At 35.6% G+C, this 24,217-nt stretch overlaps 2 protein-coding genes across 5 annotated transcripts in view; one reads left to right on the top strand and one right to left on the bottom strand.

The window, feature by feature from the left end:
- TRAPPC13 (trafficking protein particle complex subunit 13) overlaps window positions 1-14,820 on the top strand; it is a 35,796-nt gene extending 20,976 nt beyond the window's left edge. The window contains exons 7-13 of one of the 4 annotated variants that reach the window (XM_065663131.1): window positions 240-284; window positions 3,752-3,769; window positions 5,989-6,122; window positions 7,285-7,483; window positions 10,481-10,581; window positions 11,478-11,625; window positions 11,723-14,820. In XM_065663131.1, the coding sequence (XP_065519203.1) occupies window positions 240-284; window positions 3,752-3,769; window positions 5,989-6,122; window positions 7,285-7,483; window positions 10,481-10,581; window positions 11,478-11,625; window positions 11,723-11,827 (750 nt within the window). In that variant the 3' untranslated portion in view covers window positions 11,828-14,820. Of the gene's footprint in view, window positions 1-239; window positions 285-3,751; window positions 3,770-5,988; window positions 6,123-7,284; window positions 7,484-10,480; window positions 10,582-11,474; window positions 11,626-11,722 lie in introns of all 4 variants that reach the window. The other 3 variants (XM_065663130.1, XM_065663133.1, XM_065663132.1) reach the window with 3 other exon arrangements.
- SGTB (small glutamine rich tetratricopeptide repeat co-chaperone beta) overlaps window positions 13,152-24,217 on the bottom strand; it is a 27,387-nt gene continuing 16,321 nt past the window's right edge. The window contains exons 6-11 of the mRNA XM_065663134.1: window positions 23,090-23,194; window positions 20,297-20,435; window positions 20,147-20,209; window positions 18,130-18,167; window positions 17,821-17,904; window positions 13,152-16,568 (exon numbers count right to left, since the gene is read on the bottom strand). Of these exons, the coding sequence (XP_065519206.1) occupies window positions 16,457-16,568; window positions 17,821-17,904; window positions 18,130-18,167; window positions 20,147-20,209; window positions 20,297-20,435; window positions 23,090-23,194 (541 nt within the window). The 3' untranslated portion in view covers window positions 13,152-16,456. The remainder of the gene's footprint in view (window positions 16,569-17,820; window positions 17,905-18,129; window positions 18,168-20,146; window positions 20,210-20,296; window positions 20,436-23,089; window positions 23,195-24,217) is intronic.

Here is a 24,217-nt window from a genome sequence, read left to right as displayed (position 1 = left end):
TCAATCTGAGAAAACTGCTTAGCAGCAAAGCAATCAAGTGTGCAAATAAGAAGCAGCAAGTCTATATGCTGAACTGTGAGGTTTTAGCTGATTGTATCACATATTTCTTTATACACCTGTTTTATGTAAGGTCAAAAAGAAAAATAACACTTTAGTAAAGATCTTGGCAGTTATAAACAGTTACGCTGAAGTTGTCTGAAAAACCAATTGTCAATCTGTCTTTTTTCCGTTTCATACAGGTTCTTAAACCACTAGATGTGAAAACCAAATTCTACAATGCTGAGGTGAGAGCTGTGTGTATCTGGGTTTGTTTTGGTGTGCTGGGTTTATTACTTCACATTAGGTGGTTAGATTAAATTCAGAGAGCTTCTGAAGTACACCTGAGAAAGATAATCAGTTTTAAAGGGAAAAAAAATTAGGTGGTGGGTTTATAGCATTTAGTTTAGAACAAATTCACTTTTGATGAAGGGGGGAAAGAGATGGTAACTACAGCAGACATGTCACACCTTCATGTAATTACCAATTTTGCATATTTTCCGCTTTCCCATAAACTCAAATACTTTCAGTTATTGCTCATATATTTAGGCTGATAGAGTACTTACTGTAAGGGTGGTTAATTTTTTGTAAAGGAGATAATAATCTACCAGGTTAGGGAAGCAGAAAGTATCGAACAGAAGGGTCTTACTTACATTGGGAAAATGTTACTTTTTAGGCTTGTGGCAGTTACATACAGTGCTTCAAAACTAAATGATATTATATGTGCCTTGTGTATTTATTTGTGCATACTTAGATGTTTGGCTGTTTATGAAAAGAATTTCAACTGAAGGTGGCACAGATAGTAGAAAGTCTTAGAAATTACATGCAGCATTCATTTTATTTGTAGACATACATTCCTTGTCAGTGCAAGTGTTTTATATAGGTTTGTTGTATAAACTTCCACAATATCTCATGACACAAGAAGTTAGGACATTGGTTTCCATCATTATCTCATAACATAAGAAGTTATGACATTTGTTTCTATTATTATTACTTACCTTCTTTGTGATGGTGAGCGAGTAGCTTAATTTTGTAAGCACAGTAGTCTGTATTATTTGCACAAAGTTCAGACTGGTATTTGCAGAGTACATTGAGAGCTTCCATTATGAGTATTAAACTTCTTCCATAATCCCTGAAACGTAGTCAGCTATTACAGTAGTCATTTGGTTGAAAACCTTCATTAGTATTTTTAAACAGTTTGGAATACCTTAAAAGGTAAAGTGAAGCTGTAGGTGTTTTATGTTGCAGTAGACAGGATCAAAAACAATAAAGTGTCAGTGAGAGGAGAAGGAAAATGCATGGTATTTTGGCAATTTGAAAAAGAACTTTGTTAAGCTAAGTAGAAAATATCTTGCTTTCCTGTTTGTTCTTAACTCAGCAGATAGATGTGCTATGAATTTGCATGTAGAAAAGAGAGAGTTGCCAAATTATTCTAGTTATCTCCATCACAGCCACACTTGGGGTTCGTCATACAAGAGTATGGCTTTAGAGATGTGTCAGGTATATTTCTTTCCTTCCCTGACATCAATATTGATAAAGAAAACAGTGGGGAAAAAATAACCAATAAGAATTTCTGCTGTCGAAATAAGGATTCCATATACAAAGATTTATCTTGTTCAGAATTGTGCAGGAAATTTTCCATAAAATTTTTCTGTGTGCTGTGAATGAATAGCATGTGAATTATGAGACATTTAATATATAGCCTGTAATTTATTTAGAGGGAGGCTAAATCAAGGCATAGGTCATAAGTGATGTAAATATCATAGTTCTGAGGAAAAGAGAAAAACATTTTCCTAAAAATGTCTTGGTACATGTGTCTAGGCCACAGGCTTCAATTCTGAAGTTGACCAGGCGTGAGGTATCCAAGTAGGGTTGGAACATAAGCACATACCTCTGGTCAAGTGCTTTCTAGAACTAGTATTATCCATAAATGGGAATGTCTGGAAATGTCTCCTACTGTGATTTAAGAACAAAAATAATTCTAAGAAACTAAGTAATTCCTCTGGGAACAAACAAAATTATTTCAGATAGAAAATATGTGGTAGGGGAAAGAGGAACAGATAAATTAAATGTTGCTGTCTTTCCATACTTCATGTATAAATTTTGTTTTGTGCTGAAACACTTTGTAATGAATGGGAATAATGGAAATAAAGCCTTTTTAAGGTAAATCATGGTCAGAAGGTCTGATATAGTTAAAAATATCCTTGCCTTACAAAATTATTTTACTGACTGGCCTTGATAAGGGACTTAATAAAATTAATTTTCAATTAGCCACTGATTCCTCATAATAAAGATCTATGAGAAGCTTTGGTGTCTGTATTTGTGGGGTTTTTTTGTTTGTTTTATATGATCCCCTCACCCTCTGTGTAAATGTTTTTAAAGGCTGCCTTGATGCCTTTGTTCTTCCTGTTCAGGAATTTATGCAACTCCCATTATCATAGCATCTATACAACTGATTCTTTTTTTTTTTTTTTTTTTTTAAGATTTTGGATTATATTACCTGATCAACTTTCATTTGCCTAGCACACTGATGTAGTACTATTCATATTTGATTTCTTAAAATATATAAAGTTCTTCTATGTGTTGTGGCCACAGAAGTCAAATACAATTAGAAAAAAACAGAAATAAGTGTTTAGATGCTGTATGTGATATTATATTGCTGTCAAAGCACCAAGAACTTCATCCTGAATAGTAACAAAGATTGTTATCCTTGGGAGAAGGGAAAAAAAATGAAATTAGTAGGTGTCAGTTATTAGTTAACTAAAGCTCTTCAAAGCTTGACTAACCAGTTAAACTGTTACCACTAATATTAGAGATGTGATGCTACCTGTTCATAAAGTCTGTAACTAAAATTATTTTCTGCTGGAAATTATAATCCATAATTTCACTTTTTCTAAGACAAGGAATGACACTGAACCTTGATTTTCTTGCTTGTTGCTTGTATTGCAGTAGCATCCAAATCAAGTTGATCACTGAAATCTGTGCACAGAACACATGCCCTGTTGTCTCAACCTGCTGCAATCCTGAGAATGAATTACCTGCCCTGGTCTATATAAAATCTCTCACTGATTTTTGGTGTGCCTTGGAAAAGATTCTGTTCCTGCAAACATACATAGAGAGACAAATACACAGACACTTAGGAAAACAAATGGTGCAATTAAACTCGGGGTTTTTTTAATGACTGATTCAAAAAATAGTTTTTCCTGATGATGTTATGCCAGATTTTATTACAAGATGCAGTATTGTAGCTTTGCTAGAAAACATTACCACATTATTTTTATTTTGAGACCTTATACATGTGGATACTTCAAATTATCTGTAAAATCATAAGGACTGTTTTTCTATTTCATGTGCAACCATTGCATGGATTTAAGTTCAGGACAAACTTTAAACTTGCTTAAAAACTAACTCTTGTTTTGGGGTCAGTTTGTTCTACCATATCTTATCTGTGACTTGTGTGCCTTAGGCTCTACTTTGGATTGGTTCTGAAGCAAAGCTAGTAAACCATGTAACCATACTAGCTATAACTTATTAGAGACGTAGTTGTCATCCTTGTTTGCATCCATTTTTATTTACGTTTCTGTCTTACTAATGCTATCTTATTTAGATGGTGCAAAAAAATGCAGAAATGCATTTTGTTTGAAAGTTAGCCTCCTTTTTCTTTAACATTTAACCCTAATTTCTCTAATGTGTTCTTTTTTTATTTTCCCATTAGAGTGACCTCAGTTCTGTGGTAATTTTTATTTTTTTTTTATAAATATGTATGCTTTTTTAATTGCCTATCTGTCTCTGTGCTTGTTGACATTCTTTTAAAAACATAATGGAAAAGCAATGTCTGTTCTGCATATCATGAACTCATGTTTTCTCATCTTTATGTGTGCAGCTAATCATTTAAATGGTTAGCTCTTTCTTTAATACCCATTGTTGAAACCTAAAGTTGATTATTACAGACTCTTGTTTATGGGGGTCCTCCTGTAAAACATCTTACCAAAATTCGTCTAGAAGCATTGTTTGAAAATGGGAGTTAATCCCTTCTAAAATTTTCCTGCATTCGACCCAGAGAAATGTAGGGTTTACTACAGCATGGCTTATGTAAGTTGTGACAGAACTTGTCACATGTAGTTGCTGGAGAACAGTGGGTTTGAGGAGAGAGCAGCAGTTGGATGTTTTTCCTTCCTTTTGCTAGCTGGAAACTGCACTTTCCAACTTTTAACTGCATGTGACAGCTGATGAGTTAGTATGGTACTTCTGCAATCTGATTTCACTTGAAGGTGTGCCTTGTATGTAAATCAGCTGCATTCATCTGAAGTACTTATTTGGTTTTAAAATATAATACTAAACCAATTTAGAAATAACAAAATAGTAACTTGCTTTTTCATTATGCTGCTTGATTTTTCTTATTCCCTTTCAAATTAGCTTTTTCTAAATTTCTGCCTATGGTTGCTGCATTGAAAACTAAATTTGGGTAAATGGACACTTTGAGCAATGGATTTATGGGATATAAATCATATCAATTTATGTGACAGTCAGGTGCTAGTAGCAATGATTACTGAGAGCCATATATTAGTTGGAGTTATTTTCAGCTCCTTCTTCAGGCTTGAGGTTTGTCTGTAACCCATGGAGCTGGCACAGTTTGCATTACTATATATAAACATATATATAGCTATATATATATATGTTATCATCTGGTTTGTGTTTAACATGTTTATAAGGCACAACAAATACTTCCAGTACCCTTCTGTATTTCTCATAAAGCAATGCCTTTTGAGCCTAAAAATATTTTTACTATTTTGACCCACTTTTACTTTGTAATTCACAAGCAGGACTCCATTTGTATAGTGAAATAATTTATTCATAATGATTAAAAAGAAACTGTAAACTTCCTTCTACCTTCCCCATAAAAATACTTTTTTTTCTATCATAATAAAATACTTCTTCATACTGAATTTATAGAATAGAATATTTCAGTTGGAAGGTTTCTACAACAATCATCTAGCCAAACTGCCTGAATCGGTAACTCTTGTAAATCAGATTTGGTACACGTACACCCTTTTTTTTAAATTGGCACTTTTTTCGGTTTTATTTTTCACTTTCATGGTCTCATATCTGTAACAGACTGAGCTTTCCATAATTACTCTGTCCTGAGATTTTAGAGCTGCAAAGTGACATCACTCATCTGCAATTCCACAGAAGCAGTGGTGCAAAACCACTTTAGTTCTGTGTTTTTTCAGCTTCTGGAGTTTAACAGTCTGTGGCTTTTATTCATGTACTAGAATTGGTCCTCATACATGCCATCTTCAGGCATTAGTTTCATTTAACAGACATGTCCATAACAGACACAGGCCGTTTTAAAGGTAAATCACCGGTTAAATTGTTGAATATATACAATATTGGTAACCATTGGCATGATGCAGCTGAGTGAGAGATGAGGCTGGTTTTTGCTTTTTATCCAGTACATCAATGTTTTGCAATAATCATAAAATCTCAAAGCATGCACCTGAACTATTTTACTTCAGTTAAAGAAAAACAGTCTTAATTTAATTTTTTTTCATACAGCTTAACGCACTAGTAATCTGGCTTGGCATGTTGTTGTGCACTATAATTCCTTACCACTCTTATTTTTCTCTTTTTTATAATTTGGATTAAAATTTGGGTTGCTATTGAGTTTTGGTGAAAGTCTTGGGAAATGGTGATCTGATGCATTACAAATAAGCAATAGCTAGAACATAGTGAAATTATCCCACATCCATTGTTTGGCGAGATACCTGTTGACTAACACTTTTGCTCCTGTTGTTACTGGGATTAAGGTGTTTTCTTGCGTTAATTAATTTGATTTGCAGGCATGAACTAAACACATGTGACTTTATTATTATTTTTTTAACAAAAGGACTGTCTACTCTTTTAATAACACTAATCAGATTTTCATGAACTTGCACTTTTGTTTTTTTCCAGACAGATGAAGTGTTTCTGGAAGCTCAGATTCAGAATATCACTACCTCTCCAATGTTTATGGAGAAGGTTTCTTTAGAACCATCTATGATGTACAATGTTGCAGAACTGAACACAGTTAACACAGCAGGGGAAAGGTATGTTCAGATTCAGGATATTTTGATTTTGAAACTCTTTGTATTATGGTTTCCTGAAATGCAAGCATTAGAGTTGGTGAGTTGTCTGAAATGAAAGGACTGTACCACTTTGCTTGATTAAAAAATCTTGATTCCTGTTATGTACCAACTAGAAAAGCCGTTACAGTTTTCTTTTATAGAAACTATTCTTAAAACTTTGTAATTCTATCTAGTAGAGAAATCCTCAGCTTAATCCTCTAATGCAAATTACCCTCAAATAATTTGTAACATGGATGACATGGTAACATGAAAACATACTACTTCAGTATCTCCTATATAAAATTTAGCCCACATCTGGTTCTGATTTGATCTGTGTGTACATATTTAGGTTTATAGGACCATCTGACTTGTCACTGGTTCCTTCTAGTAGGCTGATAACTGTTTTCAACTGTTCTAATCAAGATCTAGCAAGGCAGCAGTCAAGATGAATCAGTGAATGCCTTCATAGGATCTTAAGATATAAAACAATTGTCATTTAGTATCAGTAAAATACCAGATACCAGAAGAATTGTCTACTGTGTTCAATAAACCGTTGTGGATACAAAAGCTTGTGATGTCTGGGTAGAAGTTAACTGTTGCAGTTGCTTTTGGAGTGTTTGGAGCAGGTGGTATTCGGATGCTTCTGCAGTGGGGGCTGAAGTGAAAATTCTCTCTTCTCTTTGTCTGTTGAAGGGTTCCCCTGCAGCGTACTAGAGCATTGTCCTTACAAGTGTACACAGCTGCTGTCATGGTTCTTGTCCTGAATGGGAATCTTAGACTCAGGACCCTGAGATTTACTGGGAGGGAACCAAAGAGCAGAAGGAAAATTACCAGAGTTGTGCTTAAATGCTAAGATACCCAAGACACCAGATAATTTAACAAAATGGATTTCCATTTCCTTTCTCTCTGGCTCAAATGAATAGTTTTGGTTTTTTTTTTTTCCACCTTGATCCTTGATGCTATGTAAGTTACAGAATTGTTTTCTGTTGTGGAAAAAAAATATTCTGTGTTTTGACATGAATAAAATATAGACACACACACAAAGTAAGACTGGTGAGGGATGGAGTAAAAAGGTTGGTTTCCTAAGTCTTCTTCAAAATAACTTTTAATTAAGAACTTGTTTTGCGTTTTTTTCCCCTTTTAGTGAGTCTACTTTTGGCTCAAGAACTTATTTACAACCTATGGATACACGTCAATACTTATACTGCCTAAAACCAAAGCAAGAATTTGCAGAGAAGGCTGGAGTAATAAAAGGTGTAACAGTGATTGGTAAACTAGACATTGTGTGGAAAACTAATCTGGGTGAACGAGGAAGGCTGCAAACTAGCCAGCTCCAAAGAATGGTATGTTTAACTTCAGCACCAGTTTAACTTAGCACGGCAACTTACTTTCTGGACCTCATACTGAATTCACATGTTTCTATATGTATTTGAGAATGTTATTTAATATATTTGGCCAGTGAAGTGTGGAAAAAACAGTATTCTGAGGGACTGTAGCAGAACAAAAGTATTCTTGGTCATGTGAATGGCAACATAATACTGCCTTTTTCACAGCACTGAACAACATAACTTAATGGATTTAATTGCCGGAATCAAGTAACTTAAGTAGCAAAATACATTGGGTAGAGTAAAATTAACTTCTTGGCAACAAACTGACAAAAGAACTCCTTTAAGAATGCCACCTGTTGACACAGAAATCTGCTTGCTAATTCATACAGACATTTTCATTTTGATTAACAGTTTTTGTCTACAGGATAATACTACGTACCTTTCATGTCCACAGTTTTGATTGAATCTGTTCTATTCTGATTTAGATTTTTTTAATGAATTTTAAGTCATAATTACTAAGTCATAATTACTAGCTTGCTTAAGTCAGCTGCCCAGTCTGCCTACTCTAATACGTAAACCTGAATTGCATCTTTTGAATTGAGGATGGTGTAATACAGGAGAGAAGTAAAAAAACTTTGACAACCGAATCTTAGTCTAAGTTTATAAAGCTTGTGACTGGGTTTCTGCCTCTGCTCTGTCTTTCTCCCTGCCCTATAGTCTAGTAAATTAAGCAATTCTATATGGAAATCACTATGGCTTGGAACTAGGCAAGCAAATTTGGATCGTAGAAATTCATGGCTAAGTTGCTAAAAGTTCTCTTTGTTTTTAATTGAGGTGTTAAGTATTTGTATAAGTTCATCAAATTAGAAACTGCCCTTTTTCCTAAGCTTAGTTACTCCTGTTAATTTGAAACTTGTTACTTGTTTTTAAACTAACAAACTATCTTATTTTCAACTGATCTTTCTTATCGCTTCTCTTCAAAGACAGATTTGTCCCTACCTCCTCTCTCTAAATCAGTATTCTCTCATTTGGCATCCCTTCTTGTTGAACCTTTGAGAATCAGACTTGAAACATTGGTGATTTCACACACTTTCACATTCCAGGATTAGTTTTAGTCATCCATCATTGTTTTGTGCTAGTGATTAGTAGAGAAACATGAGCTATTTTGTGAATTTTGAGCAACATTTGTTTTTGGAAAAGCAGCAAACAGGTTTGGGTTTTTCTTCCCCTTTGAGCTGCAGTGCAATGCCCTTTCATCTTCTTAAGTGCTGTCAGATTATTTCATTTCCAGGCTCCTTTCACCTTCCATCATTTTCCTTCTAATCAATTTACTAGTCTTATAACCATTGTTTCCCCCATAGGTCTAGAATTTTACCTGTACTGTGCCCCTCTGTCATTGTTTGGTTCAGATCAGTAATGCACTTTTGAAACAAGTAACCTGGATAATTTCCTACCATAATCTGGGGGGTTTTGTGGAGTGGTCTTGGAATTCACAACTGCCATTCTTTTGGGGGGCAATGTTACATGGGGTAGATGCAAGTCCACAGCGTGCCAAGGGTGGTTCACCTGCCCATAGGCATTCAGTCCAGGACTAGACTACTACTAGTCCAAGTAATGTTAACATTATTCTTGAGTAGCACAAGCAAGGAATTGTCTAGCTGATTCCATACTGTGAGCAATCTTCTTTTTTGATGAAAACTATGTTCCTCCTTTTGGGGTTACTGTATGGCTTTTACCTCTAGCCATCAGTTCTTGCAGCTATCTCGTTAAGGCCAACAGAGACGTACTGGTTTTAGGCCTTCTCATCTGCTCTGATCCTTGTCTTGATTTGGTGAATTGCTGCTAATCTTACTCTATAAAATATTGCTTTTATTGCTGGTTGGTTTTGTTGGGGGTTTTTGTTTGTTTTGTTTGGGGTTTTTTTCTTACTATGTCTCTTAAAAGAAGACCCTAACCTCCTCATGGAAAACTACGCATTGTTTAGGGAACTAAGTATATGTTTTCAAATAGATTTCTTCCTGTCACCTAACACAGCTGAAAATGTGTGCCTTTTTCCAGTGCTGGCTAATTACTTTTCCTTCTTGAAAGGTTCCAAACTTACGCCGATTGACTGGTCTGAAGTCTCCATCAGTTAAACATGCCTTTGATCACACTAACGTGCAATTTAATACGCTTTCTAAAATGTCATCTGTATTCAGTCTGTAATGAACTGTGTATGACTATAGCCTGTACCCAGCCTGTCAGTCACTGGCTTTATGGATTTCTTTGGGTATATCTTTTAATCAAGCTGTAAATGTAACTTTTAGTACAGCACCCCTGTCACATATGTCACAACTATGACTTGTCAGGCAGGGCAAATTTTTCCCTTTTTTTCTTACCACCTGTCATTGTGGGGATTGAAAATCTAGGTTTTTAGCTGCATGTTACAATCTTGAATCAGCCATGGTTAGTAGTAACTAGGATATCACATACATGTTAGTTGAACAAATGAAATGTGTTTGGCTGTTCACAGAATTGGGTAGTTGACCACTGTTCATATCATGCATTTCTAATTGCTGGCAGTTAATTTTTTTGCCAGAGGTTTGCTGGACTGAAATGACAAGGGGAATGAACAATCTTTTCTTTCTTAGGATGCGGAACAGTGGTGGGTTTATGCAGGAAAACTATACTTACGTTGTCCTTAGTATATTTGTTACCTGCCTACAGGACTTAGAATGAAGCTGATCTGAAACTGTATATGGGTATTCAAATTTTAAGGATGTGAACTATCTGAAAAACTTACTTAGTAATAAAGATCATCCTTGTCTAATTAATAGTTAAATCTATCAGGAACGCAATCATTGGTAGTGAAGCAGTGCTGTGTTCTGGGTAAAAATCAAAAGCACAAGGAGCCAGTCTTCTTTCTTCACATTCCTCTATTCCAATCTTGTTGCAGTAAATGAAAACTTAAGTAATAAAACCTTCAACTTAACTATACAGCATCTGAGAATATACACTCTTGTATCTTCTCAGGCTCCTGGCTATGGCGATGTAAGGCTTTCTCTGGAGACAATACCAGACACTGTAAATTTGGAAGAACCTTTTGACATTACATGTAAAGTAACAAATTGCAGGTAATGATGTTGTGTGATTCTTGTGCTTTTTCCTGAGTGGGTAAGTTGTCACTGTCTTCGTTTCATCTTTCCGTATTTTCTCCTGCAACAACTCAGACCTGGACTTTACTATGAGTTACAGCAAAGGAAACTACTCGAAAGACATTTTTTGTATTACAATGATTTTCAAAAATCCAAAGAAACAAACAAAGTAACACCCTTCCCATTATGATCCATTAATACTATTTGAACTAGATTGCCAAAGATTTCTAGTAGGGTAACATGGAACTGGCTGCAGTATTATTTAAGATTGTACCTCATACTTAAATAACAAATCATCTTGGTTCTTATTAGGTAACCTAAGAATAAAATGAGTGCTTACATAGGATTTTTTTTAGTTACAAGTAATTTTATCAGAATAAATAATGCCATTTCTATCCAGTCTGATTTTATGGCTAGTTTTGCATCACTGCTCGAACGCTTGTTGGACATTGTCATTGTAGTCTTTTGTATGCCTCTATTCATAATTTGACTTGATCTGTGTTTACACTAGGCTCTACAGTAGCCCTTTATAGAAGGGATACAAGAGTGACATATACATAAAATAATTCTAAATAGAAGTTGAAGCCAGGGACTAAAGCATGTATCTATTCTGCAGATACTTCTCATGAAAACCTTGTCCTCCATCCAAAATGTGAGCAGTATTATGCTATCCAGTATTGCTAAATCTATAGCCGGACACTTGTGTTAGACAAAGCTACATGTAACTGCACTACTGCACATCAGAATAAATTCTTGCTTGATGCCTTATGATTATTTACAAATTCTTGATTAATAGTAACCTGAATAATAATCAACTTTTTTTAGAAACAGGCCCACAGGTTTATTTTATTTTATTTTATGATTTCCTCTAGCAGTGAAAGGACTATGGATCTGGTTTTAGAAATGTGCAATACAAATTCCATCCACTGGTGTGGAGTTTCAGGAAGGCAACTTGGAAAGCTGCACCCAAGCTCATCCCTCCATCTTGCACTTACATTGTTGTCTTCAGTGCAGGGATTGCAAGTAAGTCTTTATAGCATAGTTTTGTTATAAAATAGCTGGTTTATAAGCTTCGTAATTCTTTCTAATAACAACTCTTTTAAATATTTTCCTTTTCTAGAGTGTCTCGGGCTTAAGACTTACAGACACATTTTTGAAGAGAACATACGAGTACGATGATATTGCACAAGTCTGTGTAGTTTCTTCAGAAGTCAAACAAAGCTGAAGAAAAAAATTCTTACAGCTGAAGGGCTTTCTTTTTATCTTGATGTTTTAGCATCTGAATCAAATTAAAATATGTAAAAGCAAAACCAAATCCCTATATATATCTAAATTTTACTATTGCTTATTTTATTTCTCTGAGCTTTTTCTGAACATTCTTACATCTTTCAAAAACATGCATATGCATTCTGTCTACAGAAAATAAAGCCTTTGAATCAATTGTAGCTCTAGCAGATTATATTGCATTAACATCATCTCTGGTCAGGGGGTGAGATTGATATGAAACAGTATCACTTTGTACTTATTTTTGTTGTTTTAATTATTTTTAAACTATTTAAACAGGTTATAAATTGTGATTCTGACAAAACTGCTTCAGTTTTAAGGAACTGGCCTTTTACAGAGAAATTTCTGGAATCCACCCCCCTAAAAAGAAACACTTTTGTGTACTTGGCAGAGCAGTGTATTTGCATGGTACATGCATAACCATAAGAACTAGAGATCAATAAAGGCATGAGATGAGGGAGTGCAGCTGGTACTGCTGAAGCACTAGCAGCTAGAAAGTAGAGTATCAGCCAAAGGATGTGCTGGTTGTGGCTTGGTCTTTGGAAAGGAGCAACAACACAGCAAACCTTGTGCAGAGTTGTGTGTCATACAGGGCATGGCATGAACAAGCATGCTGCTTCACAATTAATAGAGAACTGAAATCAAGCAGAACTTGGGGCATTTTATATTGTTTAACTGAGGTGGTGCAAATTATTCTGCCCACCCCACAGGCATTTAAGTGGATTTTAAAGAAAATTAGGATAAAAAACCCTGCATGGCTGCCCTGGATGAAGTTCTCCAAAGCGTATGCAGGAAGGAACTCAGGACCTGGTTAAGCACTGAATTGTATTTTTCCTTGTCTTTGTTTTGACAAATGATGGAAGCATTTTTGGCTGAAATATATAAGGTCACCTAAAGGCAGCCATTTACAGAAAATGGTGACTGGCTTTACCAGTTAACTAGTGTTAAAAGATTCTACCCAGTGGCTTGTCATGTTTCTTGGCAACCACATTGGCACATAGCAACCTTACTTTTGACTTATTTCACTTAATTTTATACACAGGAAAGCCTTAAGTATAGAATTAAATTTTAAAACATTGGATAAATTTAGGATCAGCTTACTAAATCGAGAGAATGAGTCAATACTGGAAAGAAAATAAATTAAAACTAGATCCTGCACATCCAAAATATGTGTTTATGTTTGCTGCCCCCCAGTTTATTAAAGAATGCAATTTACCTGTTACTCTTCAGTACATCAACAAATTAGAACAGTAAAACCACAACTATCCAGACAAAAAAAAGTAACTTTATTTGTAATCTATTTTCAAGTTAAACTGACACAAGTTAAAGGAGATGTAACCATATGGTAACAAGAGGTAGGAGGAGAGATACAGAAATGGTAGCAAAAGGCAATTTGTCCAGTATGACTTTCTGTAGCTCTGAAACAGTGTGTGAGTCCAAAGCTGCAGACTTGCTACAAAATCAAACGTGCAACTGAAACAATTTCTAAGCTGAATTTTTCAGTAAGCATCTTTATGATCAGGCATAGTTTAAAGAATATACCTCCATGCAAGCGGGTTACAGGAGTTTACAATTCGAGTGCAAGACATTTTCTTCTCTAACAATTATCACACCTATATGCTGATGGAACAGTAATGATATAAAACCAATTCAGTATTAAATGCATATTTGCTTAGTTGAATGATAAACTGCAGTTGACCTTAAAGCAGTATTTCTAGGGAGTGTGGTTTACCACCCAATCTAGCAGGATGAAAAATTTTAGTGCAAAATAAAGTGCAGTTATTACACAGGAAAAGATTCCTTCCTCACCCTGTGATTAAGACATATTGCATGACTGTGAAACAATCTAGCCTATTCAAGGAAAAATAGACTTTAGTATAAATGATCCCCTTGTTTCTGGTTTCAGTGGAAATGCATGTAATGGCAGCTCCTGTTATTGTTTTCACTGCTTTTCATTTAGGCTATAAAGCCCTTTCTGTTAATACACAAGAAACAGAATGTTTGCAAGTAGTGTGCCAGTCGTAGCACATTCCTAAAGGGTTAGCTAACGCCATCAATATTATAATAAATACTCTGGTTACATATTGTCTAAACTGGAGTTAAACCTAAACATTGACAATACTGCAGTACGTGAAAAGAAAGTTACCACTCTATAAAGATGATTTCAAGAGTAGTTTTCAGGTAACTAACCAATGCTTCATCCAATTTAACCCTGGGGATAGTTCTCCCATAAATCCAGTAAGCTATATTTTACTTGACAGTACAACTTCTGCAGCCAGTCTTTGAGTACTATTGTATTTTGCTGTTCTCTAAGAACTCTCAAGAGGTTCTTGATACGTTTTTCTGTCTTAAAGTAGAAAGGTAACTGATAGCATGAAGATTGCTGTCACAAAGTAAGGATAAACTGAGCATGAGAGAGACCGCGGTGCTGTCCAGCCCACTCTGGATTTATTGGTTCCCCTTATCAAAGCTAGCAAAACTCACTTTGAGCAGCTGAAAATATAAAAGACAGCAATAAGAGGAACAGTGAAGTTTACCAGGAGACATGCTAGGAGCAGTGCTTCTCTCCTGACACAACGTGCCACTCCAAGCAATGTTTGTACAGTAGTTGTAGCCCACTTACAGCTTCCATGGCTCGCTCTTGTAAATGGTATCCTGTCCTATTAACGTAACAGAACTTAGGTAGCAGTTTTCTTGAACGGATTAGATTCAGGATCTGAACAACCTCTGAAAAAAAGATGCTGTTAGAGATTCTCTTTGTCATCAGATGTTAATTCAGAAGCTGTAACTTGGAAATGTATTTTTAATATAAAGCTTAAGTATCTCTACAGCCTCAAAAAGGCAAGTATGGAAACTTAGAATTTAAAGAAGCTGCATTTTAATGCTGTGTATAGGCAAGTTCTATTGAATAAAGTATGCAATATTTTAAAGTTGTTTTAGTTGTTGTATTAAGCTTTACCTCTTAATTCAACAGATGGCAATATAGATTTCCTAGTTTTTTGTTTTCTCCAATTCTTTGAATTTCTCCTTGGATCCAGCTGCATTTCCACCCCTCTCCCTGGTTTAACGGGAAGACTCATGAAGTAGATGCACAACTATCATTTCCTCACATCAAGCATGACTCCAAATTTTCAATTTGTTCCTACTTGAGGTGCTCTTTTTTGACCACAGGATGAATCTGATACAAAGCCTGAGGTCCAGAAGTTCCTGTGTATTTCTGTATTTGAGAGTCTAATGTTACTACTCCACATACATTCTCAGTCTATCTGGCCAGCAGATATCACCCTGTCTTAGAAATCAAAGCAGGCTCCTCAAATTAGTTTTGATATACAAAGAGGAAAATGTGAGCATTGAGAACCTCCCTGGAGTAAAAACAAACCTACGCTGTACCAGAAAGCTGTGTAAACAGTAAGCAGCATAAAACAGTTAACGTAATAAAAATACAGAAAAGCAGTGGTCTCTGAAAGAGTAAGAAAGAGCATGAAAAGCCAGGGTAGGAACAGAAATGCTACAGAGTGGAAAAATCTCTACCGTGGCCATATAACCATCACTTTAACATAGATACATGTAATGAAACTTAAAAAAAAAAAAAAAATTAAAAAAATTAATTGTTTAGGCCAGCAACTTACCACACAAGAATAGAAAGAGAATCCTTTCTAAGGCAAATTATTTTTTATAAATTTTCAGTATTAGTTATTTGTACAGTCGTCACAGGATCAGTTTTAGCTTATTACAGTTATGAATTTTAAGCTTATGTTAAATACTGCATACATATAGAATGTAATACAGTTTGCCATGCGTAAGAAAATAGTGCCATAATGCTGACCTCCAGGGCTGCCATCATGATCTGAAGGTATACATGGCAGTAGAAAAGCCTAGAATTTCTTAATACTATTTCCTTTCCCAAACCAAGTTCCATCTTGGTTTCTGTGTATTATCTTGCTCAGGACTAGGGTCTCCTCAACAATTTGTGGTACTCATTTGAATGCAACCATCTTCCTCCCTCCCGCCCAGTGAAGTTGAAAAATATTTCATGTTACTAGTGACAGCCCCTCCACAGGCTTAAAGAAACAGACTTTTCAAGCATTAGTTTTAAGTATACTCTATACTCCAACACTGATTTATGCTCCTTATAAAAGGGCGTATCAGATGGGTGTACTGTTTCCATATTTGACAAGAGTACAGCCATAATGACTTTTGCATAAGAATAACATGCCTTTTACAGTAGGATTTTAGAATTAAGCTGTTACGCAAGATCAGCACATTACAAAACTCCTCACTCAGTAGCCCTGGAGATCAATCTAATGCACATACTGAAAATTACTTGTACTTAGGGATTTTAATAAACCACCTATTAGTGTATTAATTTGCAGGAGTTAACTATACATAAATGATATGTTCCAAGTTATGTGCAACAGATCTGTTTAACAGATTTATTCTTGTTTGCAAACACGCACAAAGAATTTTCTGTCTTCTATTCAAGCAGAAGAGTTACAATGGTGCTTTTTCTACTAACTATGGTACGCGTTTTGGGGTTATATACCATTCCAATTCACATGCCTCCTTTAAGTCAGGAATGCTCTTCAGTGCTGCCACTGAAAGATCTGCTCCGGACGTGATTTCTCAGTTGCTCTATGAGCTCTGGATTCTGCTGCTGTATCTGTTGTGCAAACTGCTGCCCCCTGTGTTGAACAGTTTTAAGTAAAATCAAGTGAAAAAAAAAAATGACAAGCAGCATTTTTAAGAAAACTGGACATCCCAATATAACTGAAAGGTATATTATATAACAGTTAAGACTGAAGGTAACTTGCTGTATAGTCTTAATCAAGGTATTATGACTTTTTATCTTACTAAAAGTCTCTGCAAACAGGATTATCATCAGATCTCCATTCTTTCAGACTATTGCTGCTACTTGATGTAATGGAGGAGAAAGTAAAAACTAAAATTTAGCAATCAATCTGCTCCAGTGATTTGCTCCCTTGTTTTTATGAGGTTGTTTAAGATAACTGCTCTTGTAGGTGAAGCACAACCTTGTATTAGTTTTTCCAAAAATGCAGCATGTGGCTGCCAATGCGTACTTGCGAGCAGGACTTCGTTAGTTGAAAGCAAGCTTACAGTTACACCTTTAATGTCCTGTATGACTGAAGAAATAACAGATCCATCCCTGTAACAGCTATAGCTTAAGAGTTAAATTAATAGGTGACAGTAATTTTATGTAAAATATAAGCATAACACAGGTTTACTAGAAAAGGCAAGTACAATATACTACTTCATGAAGAGCTTGTCATGGCTTCTAACTTTTGCATTTTTGTCCTGAAGGGGCAAAACTTAAAAATACTTTGAAATACAACAGAATAAAGTAAAACTGCATGCACTTTACGAGGTCTTTCCTATAAGCAAATAGAATTTTCGTGCAGACTCTTCCAGATGGATTATTGTTATAATGTAAAAGCCTTAGGCCCTGATTTTTGTCAAAGCTACTCATACCGAGTTTTCTGAAGCCTTCCTCGTCTAAACAGAGGGATGCAAGTGCAGCACTTGTTGCAACCTATACAAAGTAAATCTGTAGCTTTTCAAACTAGTGTTTGGGATATCAGGTAGCAGATTTATCAACACAATTTAAAAGCATGTGTAGAAATACTTCAAGATTAACGGAGCACTTTTAGTAAGTGGCATCTAGAAACTAAACAGTGTAGGAGAACCAGAAAGTGAAACTGAACACAGTTCAGTCGTTCCAACTAATGGAAACATACAAAGCAAACGAAAAAGGTAGTGGAAATTAAGTCTTTTTAAGTTCTCAGTTTTAATAATAATCAGACATACAATGGTGACAGGCCACAGTATAATTGGCTTGACACTATCCCTTTTAAAAAGATATTACACAATAATGTTTCCACAAATGTAACAGCTAAAAACTATGCAATTCTTACTTACGCATGGATCAGGCTGGACAAGTCCGACAGGCCACCAACACCTGCAGCAGGGCCACCAATGGCATTGGACATCATCCCTGACATCCTGGAACAGTTAGCACAGTGTTGGCATTAGGGTATGCAGGGACCTTTACAGTAAACAATAAATCACAGTTCTTGTTTTAATTGCTCAGAGGAAATAAGCTGCAAGAGGAGGAAACTGCAGTAATTTATTTACAGTAAGCAAAAATAAATTTTTATCCACCTTTTCTCTTATTAATTCAAACCCCTAAAAACCTTTGTTTTAATGGTACTCTGTTTTAGTACTTACAGTTGTTGAACTTGAGGATTCTGCATTAAGCTTGCTGCCTAGAACAGACAACATATAGCTGAAATTATGACACATTTACTACTTAGGTATCACTGAGGAAAATAAGGGAATAAAAAAACGACCAGGAAACATGCTGTATTCTGTGTTCTATTAAAGTGTATATAAACAGAGATACACAGTCCCCAGCAAAAAATCATCACAGGAATGTATTTCAAGGACAGAAAGCTGAGACAATTTGTTAAATTATGAAAAAAAAAATGGTTGTTAGAGATTGAGACATAAAAATACACCAAGATGACATTAAAGATAAAAAGCCTGTACCAGAAAATAGAAAAAAAAAAAAAAAAAGAATTTCAAGGACAAAAGTTTGCTGTTGTTTTTTTGGAGAAAGGCCTATATTGTATTTCTGTATTTTGTTAATTCTCAGCCTGGATAAATCAGTTTTGCAATGACTGTTGCTACTGGGTATAAGCTGTTAAGATACAGGCACAAAATACCGTAGAATAAACCAGAGTGTGAAGGTTTTTCATAGCATGATTTTGTGGTAACATATCTTCTACAATAACTGTAGTAAGCATGAGGTTATTTAAATTTCTCATTCATAAGATACCTCAAAAAATTATATTGTGTTTACCACAGTGTAAGGGTGTATATGGACAGATACTATGGAATAAACCAGGTGATGTTTCAAAGTTAATAACCTAGTTCGTCCAGAAATCAGTGTTTATATAGATACAAGACCAACGGGCACAATGCAGTGTCTGCTTATTCACTCTCTTATTAAACATACTACAAACCCCAAATATATGCAATATTCATTTTATCGATCAGTATCTCTATGCATGCAATCTATATCAAAATTAAATCAACTGTTATTCTTGAGTTTAGAGTTACATATAAAATGCCAAATACAGGTCAATTCTATGGGTAATATAAGATTTTTTTTTTTTTTCCTTTCTTCCATCAGTAACAGTCTGATCTAGATTAGGGGACCCAAGAATGTAAGGCAGAAGTAACTTCGTCACAGTCAGACACTGATTTAATTTTTTTCCTTAAAAATGAAAAACTACATCATACAAAAATCATTCATTCATTCCTTGGAGAATGCCCCGTGTTCTCTTCACTTGACCAGGCATCCTCTGGAAATGATGTAAAAAAATCTTTTCCCCATAGTTTCCCCAAGTTTCTCCATATTGAAGAGTACATCTTTGACTCTATAAACAGATGCAGACTGTCTTAGTAGCTCAAGTAGTTGTTGAAGTGGTACACAGAATTCCAGTGCTATTTAACCACTAAAGTCATCGGAGAACTCACTTCTTCCTTGCCTACTATCAATATTAGTTGGACCATTATATCAGACTAGATGTATCTCCCTCTTGCATACAGTGCACTTCCATACAGAAGCACTGGTTGACATGTCCTGTCCTAATAAAACGACCAGAGGGGCAGTAACTATTTGGGGACAAAACCACAATTTGCCAATGTACTACGTACACTGTAGTGGAAGTAAAGGAATGCACTACAGGTTGTTTATATTTCTTGTCTGCACGTCACATGAAGTTTTGCACACTTACTTTTCAGAGATAAACTGAAAGAATTTATCCCAGAAAGAAAGGTCTCTGGGGTAGTTCTCCCCAGGGCAGAATTACTTCAGTCTTGAATCTGAATCAACTGCTATTCACTTAAGAGGAGATATCTCTGTACCTGTTGTTAACTCCTATATGGAGAATAGCAAAGAAATCTTCACCGTGCTGTCATGCCATCTATAAAAACAGCATAGCTAATCTATGTGCATTGTTGTTCATAAGCATGATAGAATCAATTGGAAATAGGACAGGTGTTATAGGAGATTCATGTTTCACTTCTTGTTTTGAGCATAGAATTACTTGGAAAGTTTAAATGCAGTATAATGAAACCACTGCCATTATAATAAGCATTAAAACTGCTTGTGTTATTAGAAAGAGTTGTTCTTAAAACTTCAGTTTTAAAAACAATATAAAGCTTGAAATATACTCACCATACTAATGAATGCAGGATTGTTTATCAAGCTTGCCATGTCAAAACTCAGTCCAGTTCCAGTCTAAAAAACAAATTGCAACTGAAGGTAAGCTTACCTACAAAATCCCCCTTAAACTATTGTAAATAAATAGATACAGAGCTAACTTACAGGACTGGACATGTCTCTTAGTTTCTGTTCTGCTATTTTCAAGTTTGATTTGTAAGAGTCATTCTCTGGATCAAGATCCAATGCTTTTTGATAACTGGTAACTGCTTCTTCATATTTATTCACCGAGGTCAGAGCCAACCTAATATGAAATAAAGAAATCCTGGGTAGAACATGAATGACCATCAAAAGATAATGATACATTTTCTGTTCTGTGTCAAACAGTATCTCACAACTAATTTTTAGCTTGAGCTCTAAGTAAAGCAAGTTTTGCTATTGTGCTACTACTGCTTAGTGTAACAAGCACTTGTTTTTGCAGTAGGGATTATCCCTTAGGAACTCATATTCTCTGTTCCATATATGTGCAAGTTTAAAAACTCCTTGGCATCATCAAGTGTTTCAGTGATGAATGAGTAAGTAAGGCAAAGATATTCTTAACATGAGTTTTGCACCTTCAAGAAACCAAACAATAGAACCACAAGTTTCAGCATAATAGATTTTTGTCTTGTGATGAGTTCAAGGTTCTCCTTTCAGATCTTCTACTTCAACAGCTTGAAAAGGGGCTACACAGAATAGTAATAATATTTGTAAGATGCTGTAAGAAACCCTTTTGTTGGAGAAGTTAATGTTTTGCAAAGTTAATGTTTTGCAAAAGAATCATCTCTGGCAGCTCAGGAGAGCACAGGACAGATCTACCACTTTTGAAACAGTGTTTTCAAATTCAATTAGGTGCTACATTTAAAACATCATCTTTCTTTGAGCTATTCTAGAAGTCCATCTGGTTGCAGTTTCTATTATGACTTCTGTATTTTCAGTTTATGCTTGTAACAAAACTAGACTGATCTTTTCCACGTTTTGTGGAAGATCTGTGTAACCCACCTTCAGCTATTCAGCACTCCAATCCCTCTGATATGTGCTGAGCTGCACAGACTGTGTTGTTTAATAAGCCTTTGCTAATGCCTTCTAATGGACCTTTGTTTTTTATCTCAGGCCAGAGAGGTTGGTGTGTTAGACAGAGTCACAGCCATCACACTCAGTGATGATGAACTCATTAACAGCATGAATCTCCAGGAGCTTTCAGTAATGCTCGTGGATGAACTCATGCAATATTAAATGTTTTCTCTAGATACTCCCTTAACAAAATTACTCCCATAAAAAACATTCTCCCTTTTGGCCCATTTACTTGCCAAAAGTATCTGACCAGACAAGAAATGCAATCTGGTATTTCTGTGATGCAACTGTGGGGTTTTTTTTACAGGGAAAGTATGCAAAAATCTACTTCTTGGAACACAGTTCAAGCCAGAACCAGCAGGCAACAGTTTTTTAGCTCACAGTTCCTACCCAGACATATGCTCCTTTAGGGTCATGCTGGCCATACCACTTTAACTGTCTACGTGGCTCCTGTGTCTGCATATTTCTGTGGCAGTCCTGCATCTTTCTGTAACATACAGAGTTGCAGCCAAATCCTGAGAAAAACTAACATGCTTGCATAATGCAGTCAGAAAACACAGCTTTCTCATAAAGAGTTTCTGCACTTGTTTTTTTTAGTTACTACTAAACAAGCACTGTTTCCTTATTAAGCTTATGCCAGATGTATTATTTTATCCATCTACTGGCGGATACAAGGAATGGCTTATAGCTCAAAATATACCCTCTATCAAAACAACCAGACAATAAAAGAAAAAAGAACAACAACAAAAAAAAAAAGTAGCTTAATTGCCTAAGAATGATCCCACTTAACGCTGTTTATCAAAAGGCACAGTGGTCTTATACCCCTAACTCTAAAATATCCTCCAATTCCCAATTAAATCAACTGTAGCTTCCCTCCATCTCACTGAAATTGGGGGATCTCAGGCTGTCCTAAAGAGTTTAATAGGACAAAACCAATTCAACAGTCCCTAAAATTTCAAAATTAATTAATCATCTCAAAAGCCAGACAGGCTACCTTTGTATTAGTAAAATAAACTGTATTGTGGAAAGGTTTCAAATGATAGGACTCCATCATCTTTGACCTTAAATAAATGTGCCCTGGCATGGTTTGTCCCAGGCCAGTAAGCATTATCCCAGACAATTTGGGGGCATGGTTCAGAATTTAACACAGGCCAACGCAATTTAGCAATAGGCAGTTTGGATGAGGCCACTGCATACTGCAACCTAGACAGAGGCCATTTTGTGCCAGCTGACACAATGAACAATCTCAAGCACTTTTTAATTTACTAGCATAGATATAACCTCAAAAGCCTCACGCAGCATTCTGCCTACACCCACAACATGGTTGATTATTGAAAATGCAAAGCTACACATCTTGAAAGAATGGCCCTTCACTCAAATAGATATCCCATTCAGAAGATTCCTGAAATTTTTTCAGGTAGCACTTAATCAGACCTGCCACCTAAAGAGGCTATACTGTTAATCTCTCAGGCATGACTGAGAAAAACTACCAGAGGGACATAGCTTAACCTTGCTAAAATAGTGGCTTTCAAAGAGCTACTGAACAGGAAAATTAAGCCTCTATTCAGCCAGTTTCAGGATTCTGTTCTCTCAACAGCATCATTAATAGATTCACAATTCCAACTGCAGAATTTTGATTACTCATAACTAGGTAGGAGGTGCAAAAACACATTATGACTTTCTAAACTAAATTAGCAAAGCTGGCAGCCTGATAGGGTCATCTCCAGAAAATTGCTGCAATTTCAGAACAAGTATGTCAGCTAAGCAAAACAACCCAGCTCCACTATTTCAGAACATCATTTACACCTGGGTCTTCAGTGTTTTCTCAGATTTGTATTAGCTTACCCCATTCTGCCATATGCTTTGCTGTACTTCGGATCTATTGCTATGGCACTCTCGCAATCTTTTATTGCTTCATTGTAGTTGTTGAGCTTACTTTGAGCAGCAGCCCTAAGAGAAAGATGAGAGGGAAAGGAGAGAGCTTTGTCCAAAAAGCAATAAAGTTAACAACACCCAAGCTTAAATATTGACATGTCTAGAGCCAACTTTCAACTTCTTTAATCTTACTGACTTTTCAGTCACTGTTCAGATAATGCCTCAACTTTCCTCAACTAAGTGGAACAAGCAAATGTTCCAAATTAAGTATGTGCTTAAGTTCATTACCAGACTAGGGCTTTAGAGAACACACACTCAACTCTAAGGACACAAAGGGTAAATAATTCTAAAGAGCTGGTTTAGATCCAGCATATGACTATGCACATAATCATCATAAAACGTATTACAAGAAGTGAAACTCTCAAGTAGTATTTTACATAAAATTATTGGTCAAGCAGAAGTATTTTATACAATTGGAGTTTTCCAGCAAGAAAGCTGTCATTCTGAAGAATGTTATGATTTTTCCCTGCTCAATTATTTAGCGAAAAGAAAAAAAAAAAAGGACACTGGAACAGATTAGTAAGCAAAACTTCCCCAGTTTGAAAGGTCTCAAACCATTATTTGTTCTTCCTTGATAGCATATATATATACATATATACACACTACTAGAGTATAAATGACAGTTATTTCCATTTCATAAAGCATTCGTCTTGTTTATTAGGAATGCCAGATGCTACAATCATCACTATACTCGATCCTTTCTCCTGTGATAACATCCAAATTTCATTTTTTACTTTGATTAAAATCTCTTCTGAATGACACTGCTTTTATATTTTAAATATTTAGGCTACTTAACAGTTGTCCAACTCCACAGATGCCAGTGGATAAAAGCTGGGGACAATGCTTAGTTTCTCATGTTTGAGCAGAAAATGTTTTTTCCATGTTTACAAAAAATTTATACATCTAGTTTAAACTTGGAGGGCATCTCAGCTCTTTTTCTTACTGCTGTGCATAAAAAGCAATACTATTGAAGGCATTATGTCTCCATTGCTCCCAAACTAGCTTAAGAAAGGTAAGAAAAAGGCCTATATTTATTCA

The sequence above is a fragment of the Lathamus discolor genome, chromosome Z (genome assembly GCF_037157495.1).
Source record: "Lathamus discolor isolate bLatDis1 chromosome Z, bLatDis1.hap1, whole genome shotgun sequence".
NCBI classification, from domain to species: domain Eukaryota; kingdom Metazoa; phylum Chordata; class Aves; order Psittaciformes; family Psittacidae; genus Lathamus; species Lathamus discolor.
The sequence above is the reverse complement of the archived record's forward strand: the minus strand, read 5'-3'. Positions and strand labels throughout refer to the sequence as shown.